Source organism: Gavia stellata, chromosome 16 (assembly GCF_030936135.1).
Source record: "Gavia stellata isolate bGavSte3 chromosome 16, bGavSte3.hap2, whole genome shotgun sequence".
NCBI lineage: Eukaryota > Metazoa > Chordata > Aves > Gaviiformes > Gaviidae > Gavia > Gavia stellata.
This window is the reverse complement of record NC_082609.1, coordinates 179,847-194,091: the sequence shown is the minus strand read 5'-3', so window position 1 is coordinate 194,091 and position 14,245 is coordinate 179,847. Positions and strand designations below refer to the sequence as shown.

The window sequence follows — 14,245 nt, the reverse complement described above, 5'->3', positions numbered from 1 at the left end:
CAAGGAGAACTAGGGCCCGGCGACCCGCGGGAGGACCGAGAGGCCTCAGAGCGGCGGCGGCGCCCGGCTCGCCCCTGCCCCTCCCCGCCTTGCCCTGCCGCGCCGACAGCGGCCGGCGCACCGCAAAGGGTTGTGGGGCAGGCCGCAGCGGCGGGCGCGGGCCGGAAGCGGAAGCGAGCGGTGCCCCGAGCTGCGGCGCCTCTGAGGCGGCTGGGCCGCTCGGCGCGGGGCCGCGGCCCGCTCCTTCCGCTTCCTCCCGGGAGCCGGCGGCGGGCGCGTCTGAGCGGGCGGCGGGAGCCGGCGGCGGCGAGTGACGGCGTGTCCCTCCGCAGCGCTGAGGGGCGGCGCGGCCCAGCCCGGCCCGGCCCATGGACCGGCACAAAGTGAAGCGGCAGCGGCTGGACCGGATCTGCGAAGGTGAGGCGGGGCGGGCGCCCCTCGGCAGCGGCGGTGCCGCGTGGGGCCACGCCCGGCAGCGGCCCAGCGCCCGGGCGGCGGGGACCAGCGCCAGCTGCAGCGGGGAGCCCGGCCCGGCCGCTGCTTTCCCTGTCGAGCTGAGGTGCCCATCCGGCCGGCGGCGAACAGACCTGCCTGCAGCTTGTTCGGGCCGTGCTGCCTGCAGGTGGGCTTCCACCTAGTGCTTCTGCGGCACTCTGCCTGCGGCCCTGCTGCTGGGGGGGCCTCGGTGCCTCGTCCTTCTAGAAAGGGGTGGCTGCCAATGACTGTCAGAGACCCCGTACAAGTTCTTCTGCTCACTTAAGGAGGATATACACTTAGTATCTTGGTATGCTGAGGTGGGAGAGGGGGGCAGGTTAATGGGGGGTAGGCCTGAAGTGGCTTTATAACTAGTTTCGGGAGCCTAAAGTAAGATGGCATGCTTCCAAGCAGACCACCTCTATTATCTCTTTATTGATAAAACCTATTTCATTTTTCTTTATATAGTGGTGGCAGAGGTTTTTTTTCTAGCTTCATTTCCCTGTGTTTGTTTCCTGTGTATTTATTTTGCTTAGACTAATCCCTTCCTAAATACTATAGAACTCTAACAGAACTAGTGACTTGTTGGACTGGTAAATGAGGGTTCCAGAATTATTGTCTTTCACGTAATCACTCCTGCTGACTTTCTTAATAGGCATACGGCCTCCTATTGTGAATGGCCCAATGCCAGCACGGCCACTGGTTGCACTCCTGGATGGACGAGATTGCACTGTGGAGATGCCCATCTTGAAGGATGTTGCTACAGTGGCATTTTGTGATGCTCAGTCAACTCAGGAAATCCATGAAAAGGTGGGCAAGAAAATGTGCAAGTGTTCAGACATAGAGCTCTGCCTCTTAGAGTAACCAAAGCAGAGATTGATTTGGACTGGTTTTTGTTGTAGGTGCTGAATGAGGCAGTAGGAGCTCTGATGTATCACACTATTACCCTTTCTCGTCAGGATCTGGAGAAATTCAAAGCCCTCAGGGTCATTGTGCGTATTGGCAGTGGCTATGACAATGTTGACATCAAATCAGCTGCAGAATTAGGTATGATGACACTATTGGGGCTCTGTGTGATCAGAACTGAATGTGAAGTGGAACGATGCACATTTTTGTGTTTTACAGCTGAGTGCATTTAAAACCTTTTATGTAAAAAAATTTGGAGCTGCTTAGTATCAGGTATCTTTAGGAAGCTGACCAATATCAGAGCTGGTAGGTGGCTTGAAAGAAAGATTCTCAGTTCTCAGATTGCTCTGCTATAGATGTCAGTGTCTTTGCTATTGTTTGGGATTCAGAAACCTGAATACGGTGTCTGGGTAACTTTTGGTGAGGCAGCTTTTGGTTGCCTGTGGGGAAAGTATTGAGCAAACTGATGTCTGAAAGCAAACTGATGTCTGAAAGCAATCTGCAAATGCTGATGCAGGATAAACTCACTGTAAATGCTTGATTAGTGAGTTTTCATGTTAATTTTTTATATGCAGGTAGGTTCTGATTCAACACTTTATTATTGATCCCTTTAGAACCGTATGCATGTGAAGAGTCTCTGGATCAGGTGACAAAAAGCTACTATTTATTAAACATGGCAGTGAGACCGTTGGGCCTTGTAGTCTCCTAGGTGAGGTTGATTGTCTAAGTACCCTGCCCCTTCTTTTTTAGGTTTGTGTCAGTGATGTGAAACCTTTCTTAATGTAATGCAGATCGGATTAAGCTTAAATCAAACACAAGTATTTATATATAAAATTGAAATAGGCGTTACAGTTTCTGGATCAGTAAGAACAGATGAATTGCAAATAAATGAAGAGTGCATATTTGTTTAGTGCTGGAATTAGGCCTAAGGAGTCTTCTCATCTGAATGATTCAACTGAATAGTCTCAAGAGTTCCTGGCAAGGTCTTCGGCTCTCATCGAGCCGTTACATTTTTGGGCTGAGTTTGGAACGTAATCTATTCTTAGGGTTCTCTACTTAAAGTCACCATCCATATCTTCGATTCATTCAGATTCAAAGCTTTCCCTTTCTCCCCACTCCACACTTATTAACCAAAGGAGGAATGGGTCAAAGTTCTTTCGTCGCCAGACTGCTGCTTGCCACTTTTGCTTTGGAGCGATAGTATGATGACCCGTATGCATGGTCAGATTTGCTTTTTCATGGACAATTAATAATTATTTTCATCCTTAGCCAGGCCCTTTAATTCATTCTGAGGTAAGATACTGTTCCTTACGTGTTCTGAATCTTCAAATCAGACCAAAGGGCTGTTGTGTGTCTGTGTCTGCGTGCGTGTGCATTCGTGTTTTCTTACATTTAGGCATAATATTGCATGTAAACACAAATTTGTGTCTAGCTGTGTAAGAGATGAATGCATGTGGCTTGTCTGAAGTTGAATGAGATGGTAACCAGTGAGATTAAAAGAAGTTAGGTTTCCCTATCTCCCCTCCTCATGTCCTCCAAGTTGTCTGTGTGGCATTATGGCACTATTGCAAAGGATTCAATAAAGAAAAGGAGTCAGATATCTGGGATTGTGTGTGGCTATTGCTCTCATAGTTCCCTTGGGAGAGCATGGTCTTAGTTTAGTCGAATGTCTCCCCTGTAATAGGCTTACAAAAGAGTGATACATTGCTGAATTTCATGTGCCTTCAACCATTGCCTAGATTTTATTCCTAGTGTTTAGATAGGTGGTAGACTTTTGAGGAGGAAGTTTCCTCAGTTTGGCAAGTAGCTAGGGTTACGTTTGGGAAGAGATCGTTTTTTCACCCAGCTATTTTTATTTCTTGTCTGCTTTGTTGAAGGATAGAAGCAGTAAAGCGGTATTTTGCTACACCCACACCCCCCCCCCCTTTTTTTTTTTTTCAATAGACTGCTCAGGAATGACCACATTTTGCTACAGTATTCCATCTTTGCCTTTCCTGACCTAATTTGTGCTTCTGGGACTTTAACTCTTGTTTGCATTAGTAATTTACCTGATAGTTCTAACCAGGGGTTTTATGGTCCCTTGTGGTTGTATGTTATTCTAGCGTGGGAGTGTTATGTGTTGTTATTTTTAAGTGTAACTTCAAATGGATTTAGAGAGGCTGCTGTGGCTTCTCTCTGCGTTTAATGAGTTAGTTACTTATTGTTGCTCCTGGGGAAGCTGATGCTTGCAGTGAGCATCTGGACTGTGAGGCATGAAAGAGTTCAACCATCTGTCTTAATTCTTCTACAGTCTGCCAGTTAATCTGTCAGGAGTATGTCTGGAACAAGTGCATCTCTTTGGATGCAGATCTTCTATAACAGTCAGTTTCTTGCATCACTGGTATGACCCAGTTTTCTCATTTCAGCCTGTTTTTTTTTCTGGTGTGAGTGTATCGATCAAATGGATATTTATAAGGAAGGACTGGTATTTCCTTGGAGTTAAAAGGCGGACTGGTCGCATCTCTGTTGTAGAATGAGCTTCTGAAATGAATCCTGTGTTTCTTAGCAGTAGTTCTGGAGGACTTGAATTATCTTTCAGCACTTATGCCTGAAGAGCTCTATGTTTGTTTAGTGCTGTGATGCTAAAAATCTTACGTGACCTTTATGGCTTTGTAGGCATTGCAGTTTGCAACATCCCTTCCTCCTCAGTAGAGGAGACTGCTGACTCCACCCTCTGCCACATCTTGAACCTCTATCGCCGTGTTACTTGGCTACATCAGGCTATGCGGGAAGGGAATCGAGCCTCGAGCGTAGAACAAATTCGAGAGGTGGCTGGTGGCGCTGTGCGTATCCGTGGGGAGACTTTGGGCATCATTGGACTAGGTAAGTGATGGGAATTGTTAGATTGAAAAGTGAGCTGTGAAAGTTTTTGGGAACTTAAGAGTCACAGACTGAAAAAAGTGATAATTTTACAGCTGTTCATTGTGAAACACACTGACTCATAAGGAATGCTAGTGCCCTATTCTGTGATGCTGGATATCTTCAAGAGTTGGGTGTGTGTCATGGGATTGGGGATTTTTTTTCATATTCAAATGGCTAGAAGAACTGGAACATTCAGACAGCTCTTCTTGGTCACTGTTTCCCTGTGTGCTAGGCTCTGTATCAGTAACAAAGCCACCTGAAAGCTACCAATTCCTTCTCCCAAGTTCTTGTAATCAGATTATTACTGCCTCTGACTCAGGGTCCAGATTTGGTTTAAAAAACAGGGCTCTTTCTAGGCTAAGCTCTGGCTATTGCATGGGGAAGGACTAGAATTAGCCACATGGGATCAGCACTGAATAACCTCCTCTGGAACCCTGTGGCAATCCTAGGGGTTTCCAGGGCTGCAGTACCTTGGGCCCTGGCAGTAAACTCCAGTGTAGGCTCCCAGTCTACCTCAGTATCTTGTCTTTAAAGTTTGTTTTACCTTTCCTTGATGATTGTGGGTTTTCTTTTGTGAAGGCCGAGTTGGACAGGCAGTGGCTCTGCGAGCCAAGTCCTTTGGCTTCAACGTGATTTTCTATGATCCCTATCTGCCGGATGGAGTGGAGCGATCCTTGGGTTTACAACGAGTAGGAACCCTGCAGGATCTACTAATGCACAGCGATTGCATCACATTGCACTGCAGCCTGAATGAACATAACCATCACCTCATCAATGACTTCACTATTAAACAGGTGCAGCAGGAGCTTGATTTCCCCCACAGAGCACTGTGGAAATGAATGCAAACAGAAACTGCTGCTTTCACAGAGGCTGAGAGCGTGTGAATCCTGCTGCCTCTGTCGCGTGCCTTCTGCTGCCTTTGGAGGCTGGGAGCGTGTGGATCTGGGTGCCTGCGCTTTGTGCTGTATAGAATTTTATGTTAAAAGAATGGGATTGGCTCTTTTTGCCAAGTAATTTAATTTATAAAGAATGTTTTAGGTGATTCAATAATTTCAAATTACCTTTAAAATGCAAAATTGACTGTGCTGATTAGAGCCAGATGTGATGTGGCTGGGACTGTGTAAGTTTCTTTACGCAGCTCTGCCAAAGCCTCTCTGCCCAAGCCCACTGCAAAGTCAGTCTCGGGCTCTATTCCACTAGTCTATGATTGCTTCTTAGTGCTTTCATGAGAGACATCTGGACATTGTAGTCCGGTTTTGTATAGCTGGATACTTGATTCATGTCCTCTTTCTTTTTTAATATAGTAGGATGAATATGGAGTGCAGAACTTGAGAGTTCCACTTTTGCCCTTGTTGTTTTGTGGTTTTGTTTGTTCATTTTTAAAGCAAATTTCTCAAGCATTGCTTGCAGGCATTTCCCCTGTGGTTAGCTTTGCAGTGAGAGCACTCCTAGTGCGTCCAGACCTCATCTAATCACTGCAGGCTCCTGCTCATTTCCAGTAGACTTCCCAAGATTCACTTAGCTTCCATGAAAGGTCTCATTCTCAACCCACTTAATATTTTTCTTCTTCCAGATGCGCCAGGGCTGCTTCTTAGTGAACACAGCCCGGGGAGGGCTGGTAGATGAGAAAGCCTTAGCGCAAGCCTTGAAAGAGGGGAGAATCAGAGGAACAGCACTGGATGTGCATGAGTCTGAGCCTTTCAGGTAATGTTGCACCTGCATGTCTGCTGCTATGCTGTGACTCACCTATGCTGGATGATTCTTTCTTTTTTTTTTTTTTTTGTTTTTTGAGTTACAGTAGTACCCGAGAGGACAGATGGGGTTATCACTTCTGGAGAGAAAACATGTTTGTAGGGTTGTTTTGGTTTTTTTTTTTTTTTTCTTCCCCGCAGCTTTGCTCAGGGGCCCTTAAAAGATGCACCCAATGTGATCTGCACCCCTCACACTGCCTGGTACAGTGAGCAGGCTTCCATTGAATCCAGAGAAGATGCAGCTAAAGAGATCCGCAGAGCTATTACAGGTAATGAGGAAGACTGTGTGCTCTGCAGCTGCTACTGAATTAGTATTCTTTTGTTAGTTCACTGCAAGAATTATGCTGATTTTTTCTGAGAACTTAGACTCAGTAACTGGTTTCTGGAACTGGAGCATAACTTGATAATTGTCTCTTTGCCTTCTGAGAATCTTGTAACTAATGCTGGAGTGGCACTTTTCCTCCCTGGGAAAGCCTTGTACCTAGTACATCTTCCAAATCCTTTGCAATAATTCCTTTGACAGGTATACTGTACAGCTTTTTTCTGGAGTAGTACATATTGTCTCTTGGGGAAGGTGAGGCTTGGCAATTGCAGTTTGTGGCCAGTAATTTCCACAAGATCACAGAAATGGGAAGGAAGGATCAGTTTCTTGTCTTCTCCAGAGACCAGTTGTTCAGAGGAGAGTCTCCCCTGCCCAGTGTTACACTGTGGAGGTAGATGGAAAAGATGTTGTGCATTTTCTTTCTACTTTCCTTTGTAAATGCTTCAGTAAACAAGCCCCTCCTACTTGCGTCCTGTTTTTTTGTCATTCTTGGCACTCTTGCAGGTCACATACCTGATGCTTTGAGGAACTGTGTTAATAAGGAGTACTTGCTGTTAGCAGCTCAGTGGTCCAGTATTGATCCTGCAACTGTCCACCCAGAACTCAACGGAGCTGCAGCTTACAGGTGAGATATGTAGATTGTCCAAGTTACTGCTTCCAAGCATAGCTTCCTACTGAAGTAGGCCAACATCCCTCTTTGGGTTTGAGAACTGCTTGTACCTGCAAGCTGGTATGTTTCTGTTCCTATATACTCTGTATATGAACTCTTTCCAGAAACTTAACAGCAGCACTTCTGAAGCCGTACTAAGATTTCTTTCGTCATACTTAGTTCCAGCTGCATACTAGTTAAATTTTCCAAATCCTTGCAAGACCACCCAAGACCACCATATCTTAACATAAGAAAGCCTGCTGGGTGCCTGAAAAAAGGTCTGGATCTTTAATGTTTAGAAGTTGTGCATATCATTAGGGCTGTATAAACAAAGCACAGTTCTTATATGTAGACCAAATACGGACTATTAAAGAGATGTTGTCCAGTGGATTTGGGCACTGGCCTAAATAGGGTGTATTTCAGTTTATTTGTCTGTTACAGACCTGCCACCTGACATTCTGGGCAGGTTGCTTCCCTTCTGTTTTTCTCCCATCTGCAAAGTAGGAAATACATTCTCTTCCCATCTCTGAGAGATCTACAGAGGTTTGGATATATTTATGGAGAAGGCACAGGGAGGCAGAATGGAAATAATGGAAGAACGGTACATTAGCAACTTATGAGTATCGCTCTCCTATTTTTCATCTTATGTCTAGCTGTTTTGTTAGTTCAGCTCCTTACTTTTTCTATCTTAGAGCCCAGTGAAGGATAACTGGCAGCTTGCACTTCTCCTGTTGATGGGGAGGGAATTTCCAGACCTTGAGGGTACCTTCATACAGTGCCTCATGCTGTTTTCTACTGGACATAAACTTTGTATCTGTTTTCCAAATGCTTAGTGTGTGACCTGACACTATCTTTGCCTGTCTGAGAATAGGTGTCATTTGGTATTAGGATATAACTGCTACTCTTCGGCTCTGGAGACTTCCTGTGTTCTATCTCAGAGCATTTCTGTTAGAAAGAAGGATTTGTATTCAGCAGGTGCCTGAGGGCATGGCTCCTTTCCCCTTGCATAACTGTTGGATGAGCTTGTAATTTCTATGTTTCTGTTGGTTTCAGGTTTCCTCCGGGAGTAGTGGGAGTAGCCACGCCTGGGCTACCAGAACCACCAGTAGTGGAAGGGATTGTAGCTCATGGGATCCCTTCTGTTTCTCACTCTGCACCGCGTACCCCTTCCCCAGGAGAGACGAGCAAACTGGATGCAGACAGAGAGATTCCTGCTGACCAATAGCAGCATCTTTCCTCTCCTCTGGCAGCAGAAAAAAGTAGGAGGGTATCTCCTTCTAGGACCTTCTTTAACACCCTACAGAGACTGTTTCCTGTTCATACAGGACGGGAGAATGCATTTCATTACCGGCAAACTTTAGCTCTTGCCTTTATTTTGTAACCCTTTAATCTCTCAATGGATCTTTCTCCTTCTCTGGGGCAGGGCAGCAGTGACCTTGCCTCCCCTTGGAAATGCTTGGTTTAACCAATGATTTTTCCCATGTATCTGCCTCGGTTGTCTGTGACAGGGAACTGTCCTTGTGCACTTGAAAATAGAAGTGGAGCTGCCTGATCAGGGATGGCCCTCAGTGTTCCTAACACCAGACTTCAGTGCACACTTTTCAGTTGTGACTTGTAGCTTAAATTTAATTTGGCTGAACCTCGCTTAATGTAGCCATGGGGAATATTAGAAAAATACTAGTTCATTGAAGAAGTTGTGATTATTGTCTTTATTATGCCCTTGGTAGAATGCAGCCTAGGCTCAGCTCTGTGTGTTACTTCGCTTGTTTTAATTAAGGTTTCCTGTGAGAACAGACATAGCGCAGGTATTGCTAGATCTCGACTGTAAAAAGTTTTGTCTGTGCAGTACTAGGCCTGAAGTTAAAAGTAACAGTCTCAAAGCCAGCCTTGTAAATAATTTGGAAGGGATTAAAATGTCATCAAATGTGTTCTGGTGGCCACTGTGTTTGTGAGGCTTCAGAATAGTTCACGCTGGAGTCTGTGTAACTCGGAGAAGGCAAGAGAATGCAGAAATGGGAAAAACTTGCACTGGGAGACAGCTAGTAGCAATAACTTGCAGCTGCAGTTGCTGGTTCCTCACACACACGTACCTCACAGTCTAATGGCAGTGTTTATCCACAAGGTATCTATCATGTTAGAATTCTAAGCTTTGTGCTACAGATGGTTTTTTTGGCATAATTGCATCAACCAGAAGTAACATACCAGTGTGGGTGACGCTTGTCTCTGTGCTGATGGAGAAGGCAGCTTTTAACAGTTGACCAAATTACTCTACTTCAGCTCTGCTAGCATATATTGCATCTCCAATAGTGGGCAGGGCAGGACAGTGGTTTTTTACATGAATAAGCTTTGTGATACTAAAGGAGAAAGAACACTCTTAGCTTGTCACCTGAAGCCAAGGCAAGATTGTTGCTCTCGTCTTTTCCCATTTCCCAAATGATTGAATATGAATCGGGTCTTTGAGGGGTACGGAGTCTTCAGCAAAGCAGATTCCACAGAAGGTATTCCTTAATTTTAAATCTTCCTTTAATTTCATCTTGTTACATTTTAATTATAGCCTTTCCATGCACAAGATGTAACAATTCCTGATTGATTTGTTCATGTTGTGTGGGTATATTACAGTAGGTGCTATATGGGAGGCATACCTTATGTGTGGGTTTGTCTGCCTCCCTTGATTCTTCCCTCTGTTGTGTGTGACTGGAAGCTGAAGAGCTGGGAACAGACTGGAAATACACTTTGAGGTATGGACAAAAGCCTCTGTTTAGGCTGTTCACAGTTTGGGAAGCTGAGGAAACCTTTCGGAATCAGTAAGTTTTCAGATTTCTTCCTGGCTTTAACTTTTTCTCCAATACTGCCTTCATATAATGGCTTACTACTGATACAGTGAAGTGATTAATTCCTTTCTCCTCCACCCCCTTACTCCCCCCCCAGTAATTCAAGAGAGGAAAACAGGCAAGAAGTAAACTTCAGGTGTTTTCTTACAGATTTTACATGTTAACTGTTTAGCATTAGTGAGATGATATTAGTTCTTTAGTGCCGACTGTCTTTTTTGATAAGGTATTTGTCTCTGTGAAGGTTCTTGGCTTCTGTGTTTTCATGGATGATGCCGATTCTACTTAAAATTCATATACCTCCTTGGTTGCTCAGGTTTAGCAGATCAGAGTGGGACTGGTGGTAGGCACAAGTTACAGGAGAACTTTTCTGAACAAAAGCCTACAGCTCAGACGCGCTTTGATTGCCGCTGTACCTAAAATAACCAGCAGCACTTTCCTGAGGTCTCTAATCTCTAGGAAATCTAAATTTTACAAGCTGCTAGCTCAGAAAGCTGTTCTTCTGACAGGCAGGTGGGGAAAAGTTTTCAGGGACTGAGAGCTCATCTTCTGTCTATTACAACATCAGGGAAGCAGTCTGTCAGTAACTACTCTTTCCTTATTTGCTGCTGAAGATTCCTGCCCTGCTTAGAGGTTAAGGTCTGAGATTATTTTGTGGTAAGGGGCTTCTAGCTATGAGCTTTGTGAATACAGAGGATCAGAGTACGTTGACCTAGTCTCTTCTAGAGCACAATGCAAGATAGATTTATTTTTTTAAAAGAGGCAGCAATTTTTTTTTTTCTTCTTAACTGCAAGAATCTCTATAGAAGAGTCAAATAACGGAGCAGAGGAAGAGTAGAAAGATCTCATTTGGGGGACACTTGAGTTTCTCAATTCTTATTTTTGGTGCCTAGATATACTGGTGACTAGTAAGCGTAGGAATTAAATAATTGATGTCATAAGAAATATTTCCAGTTATGGGTACTGAGGAGTTGAAGCTGACAGCATTGATAGTGGCTCTGTTCTGTGCAACACTATGTAGGCTTGTGATTGGATATGAAAGTAATTTTCCCCTTGATTAAAGCCACAGTAGAAAATGTTGAGGTAAAAATGAACAGAACCCTTATCATGACCTCAAAGAAGGACTCTCTTTGTGCTTACAGGATTAGTCTGCTTGTATGCCATTTGTACCTCTGCTTATAGACTGAACCTATTGTCACCAGATGAAGGCTGTTCTGAACAGATAGCTCAAAGAAAAATTTACCAGTACTAAAGTACCCTGTGGTCTTCTCCATCCCCTGAGTGCCAAGTTCTTTGTTAGCACTCTGTCCTGTGTGATACACTGATTTGCAGCTCCCCCTCCCAAGCTTAGTGCAGTATACAGAGGTGGAAAGATTTTAATTTTTTTTTTAAATGCCTTCCTTCAGAACTAGCGCAGAGCTTTAATCCCAAAGAACAGAAGTCTCCCAGGGTGAGGCAGGAGTGCCCTAGCTGCGCTCATCTGCTCACAGGAGGTGCTCACGCTGTCCCAAGGTACATTCTGTTTGTCAGGGTCACTGCTGCTGACCAGCTTTTTTATAGAGGACTCAGAGTTTCAGAAATATATTTTTGTAGACAATGACTAAACTGTGAAACATTGAAATAAAGCATGTAAACAAAAAACTTACAGCACTGTCCTCTTTACAGATGTTTTTCTCACTTCAGTTCTCTCCTGACTCATTAGAAAATGTTTGATTACTTCTTGGATATATTTTAATAAAGTTCTACAAAGAACATGGCTGCTGTCTATGGAAGGGGTGGCCTTAGATACAATATTGAAGGGGAGGGTTGAAAACTTGTACAGGTAAATGTCTGCAACAGTCCCGCTTTTCTCAAATTAGGTAAGTTGGATCTTCCACACAATCACTCCCTGGATCAGCCACTCTGGCAAATGACTTTCTTTGGATTCTGGAGCAGTGACCATTAATCAAGGCTGTGAAGGTGGCAGACTGGAGAAGAAGCCATCTGCAATGTTAAGGGACAGCTTTGGGTGTAGCCTGGTGTTTACTTATGTGACTTCTCACAAGTTGAAATTGTGGTAACTGGTTTTGCAGCCTTTTAAGTGTGCAATTTAAATATACATGTGTAAACAGCAGTAGCTGTCTTCAGTCTTTTACAGTAAAATAGTATTTGAAATTAATACACAAAATTAGCCCATGAAACTAATTTTTTTCACATATAATAAAAGTCAATGCAACAGAATTAGCATAGAAAAATGGTTAGGTATTTCATAAATTGAAGTTAATTCATGTTTTATAGCTCCCTGTGTCAATCATTAATGAAAATTACAAAAACCCCTCCTATTCTTGGTGGATTATATCACTATTTGTCTAGCTGGTGTAGCGTGCCTTTGCACTATCCAGCACCATGCTCAGGAGATGGGATATCGGAAATGCTGGCCTGCTGTATCATGGCAATTTCAGTCTTTGAGCTGGTGGAATGGGAAGGGGACATAGGACCACTTGGACTCTTTCACATGGTGGTACTATTTCTAATACATAGCTGATGATTTTACTGTTTCAGTAAAGAAACTTAAGACATGAAGGCAAAGCCTGGGCTTCAGAGAATGTAGTACTGATCTTGGATTTACCACGGCAATTGCTTGGACACAAGACATAATGGATCTGCTGCCCTTCATTAATGTTTCATGTAGGTATTGGCTCCTGTACTTTTTTTTAAAAAAAAGGGAGGGTGGAGTTAGTATAACTAGTAGTGTGTAGTAAATAAAAACTCACAGGTGCTGTACTGCAGAGGAGGATAGAGCAGAGTTCTAATGCCACTGATGTTGGTTCTTAAATTCTTTGTAGTTGTTCAAAATACCAAAGGTGGACCCCGTTTCCAAATAAAAATCTTTTGGACCTTCTCTTGATGCAATCACCTGTCTTAGAATCTGTTCAGTATTTTATTTGCGTGCCACATCAGGACTAAAATCGCACCATAAAGACTACAGACAATGGGATGAAATGATGAAATACACTTCTGAGGACAGGCACATTGTACAAACTGGTATTGAGCATCACCTGTCACAATCATTTTGAATAAATGAAAGTGAAAGCAAGCAACTTGCCTTTGGTGCTGCTAATTCAGTGTCAAATGTGACTCTCCCAGTGTGAGGAAAAAGTACAGGCACAAGAAAACAACTTATTTCCACAAGAATATCCTTGTTCTGGTATGGAGTATACATCTGCTCCTCATTCCAATTTCTGTAAGTGTTACTGCGTCTTTACTGTACAAGAAGAACGGGATGTAAAGTTGCATGCTATTTCTCTAACAGTGCAGGATGCCGAAGTATTTTGTGCTTGTTCAAGTATGTTGAAAAGGAACAGGTTTAGGGCATTGCACTATTCTACATGAGAACTGTTCGAATGTATCAGCTAACCATGACAGCCACATCCCATTAACATAATGATTTTGTATCTTAATCACCCCCAAAATAAATGCCTTTTCAAAATCTGCCTCACTGAAAAGCAAAGCACCTAGACCTGTGATGCACTGCTGTTATTCTGGGGCCAACAGCATTTACTCATGCCAATCTGAAACATTCAAAACCACAACTCACATCCCACATCTCAAGCTGTTATTGTGCTGGTTTTTATGTGCATTTACCTTGAAATATAGGTAAGAAATCCTTCACTTTTGTTATAATTTCAGATTTTGAACTTGGCGTTAATGAAAGGCCCTGCCGCAGGAAGGCCTTCTGCTACAGCTCCTCCCCGCCGACCGGCTCCCCTGCCCCGCCGGCGGCCCCTCAGCTGCGCGACTGCTCCAGTTCCCCTCCGCGGCCGCCGCGGGCCGGAGGCCGCAGGGGCTTGTCCCTGGGCCACGGTCCTCCGGGCCCCGTCGCTGTCGAGACCCAAGGGCAGCGCCACACTCCCCCACTCGTCACGGCCTCACAGAGCACAGTGCGAGGCGGGGCGGCGCGGGGCATTGTGGGGCGAGGGGGGGGGAAGACGGTGCGAGCGAGGTGCATGCCGGGATCGGGGCGGGCGGTGCTCGGAGGCCCAGCGCGGGGCAGTCGCTTGATCGGTGTCTCGGGGCGTCGGCGGCGACCGGTGGGCTCGGGCCGGCGGCGGCGGCGGCTTCTGCCCGTCGGGGATGGCGGACGCGGCGGCCTCCCCCGTGGGGAAGCGGCTCCTGCTGCTGCTGGCGGCGGGGCCGGGCGAGAGCGAGGCGGTGGGGCCGGAGCCGGGGCCTGCGCTGCCCTCCCGGGCCTGGCGGAGCGGCACGGTGCGGGCCATGAGCGGAGCCGTGCCCCAGGACCTGGCGGTGAGGCCCCGGCGGCGGGGGGCTGGGGCGACGGGGGGCCGTGGGTGGGGACGCCGCGGGTCGGGCCGCCCGCGTGGGCCGCGGCCTGCCGCCGCCGGCGCGGGCCGCTGCCGGGCAGGGTTGGGGTGCG

At 45.6% G+C, this 14,245-nt stretch overlaps 2 protein-coding genes across 2 annotated transcripts in view; both read left to right on the top strand.

The window, feature by feature from the left end:
• The first annotated feature begins 368 nt into the window (after positions 1–368).
• On the top strand, positions 369–11,476 carry LOC104251385 (C-terminal-binding protein 2). Its single transcript, XM_059825313.1, has 9 exons — positions 369–417; positions 1,130–1,284; positions 1,377–1,521; positions 4,036–4,242; positions 4,861–5,075; positions 5,855–5,985; positions 6,174–6,301; positions 6,859–6,979; positions 8,057–11,476. Exons 1-9 carry the CDS (start codon positions 369–371, stop codon positions 8,226–8,228), a joined length of 1,323 nt encoding a protein of 440 aa, XP_059681296.1. The 3' UTR covers positions 8,229–11,476.
• Positions 11,477–13,944: 2,468 nt separating this feature from the next.
• The window catches only part of KDM3B (lysine demethylase 3B), a 65,075-nt gene continuing 64,774 nt past the window's right edge, over positions 13,945–14,245 (top strand). The window contains exon 1 of the mRNA XM_059825304.1: positions 13,945–14,115. Coding sequence (XP_059681287.1) covers positions 13,945–14,115 — 171 coding nt within the window. The remainder of the gene's footprint in view (positions 14,116–14,245) is intronic.

Coding starts and splice junctions, on each gene's coding strand:
- LOC104251385 (XM_059825313.1), top strand. CDS start 369: ATGGACCGGCACAAAGTGAAGCGGCAGCGGCTGGACCGGATCTGCGAA. Junction 1,522..4,035: donor CAAATCAGCTGCAGAATTAG/GTATGATGACAC, acceptor ATGGCTTTGTAG/GCATTGCAGTTTGCAACATC. Junction 5,986..6,173: donor CATGAGTCTGAGCCTTTCAG/GTAATGTTGCAC, acceptor TCTTCCCCGCAG/CTTTGCTCAGGGGCCCTTAA.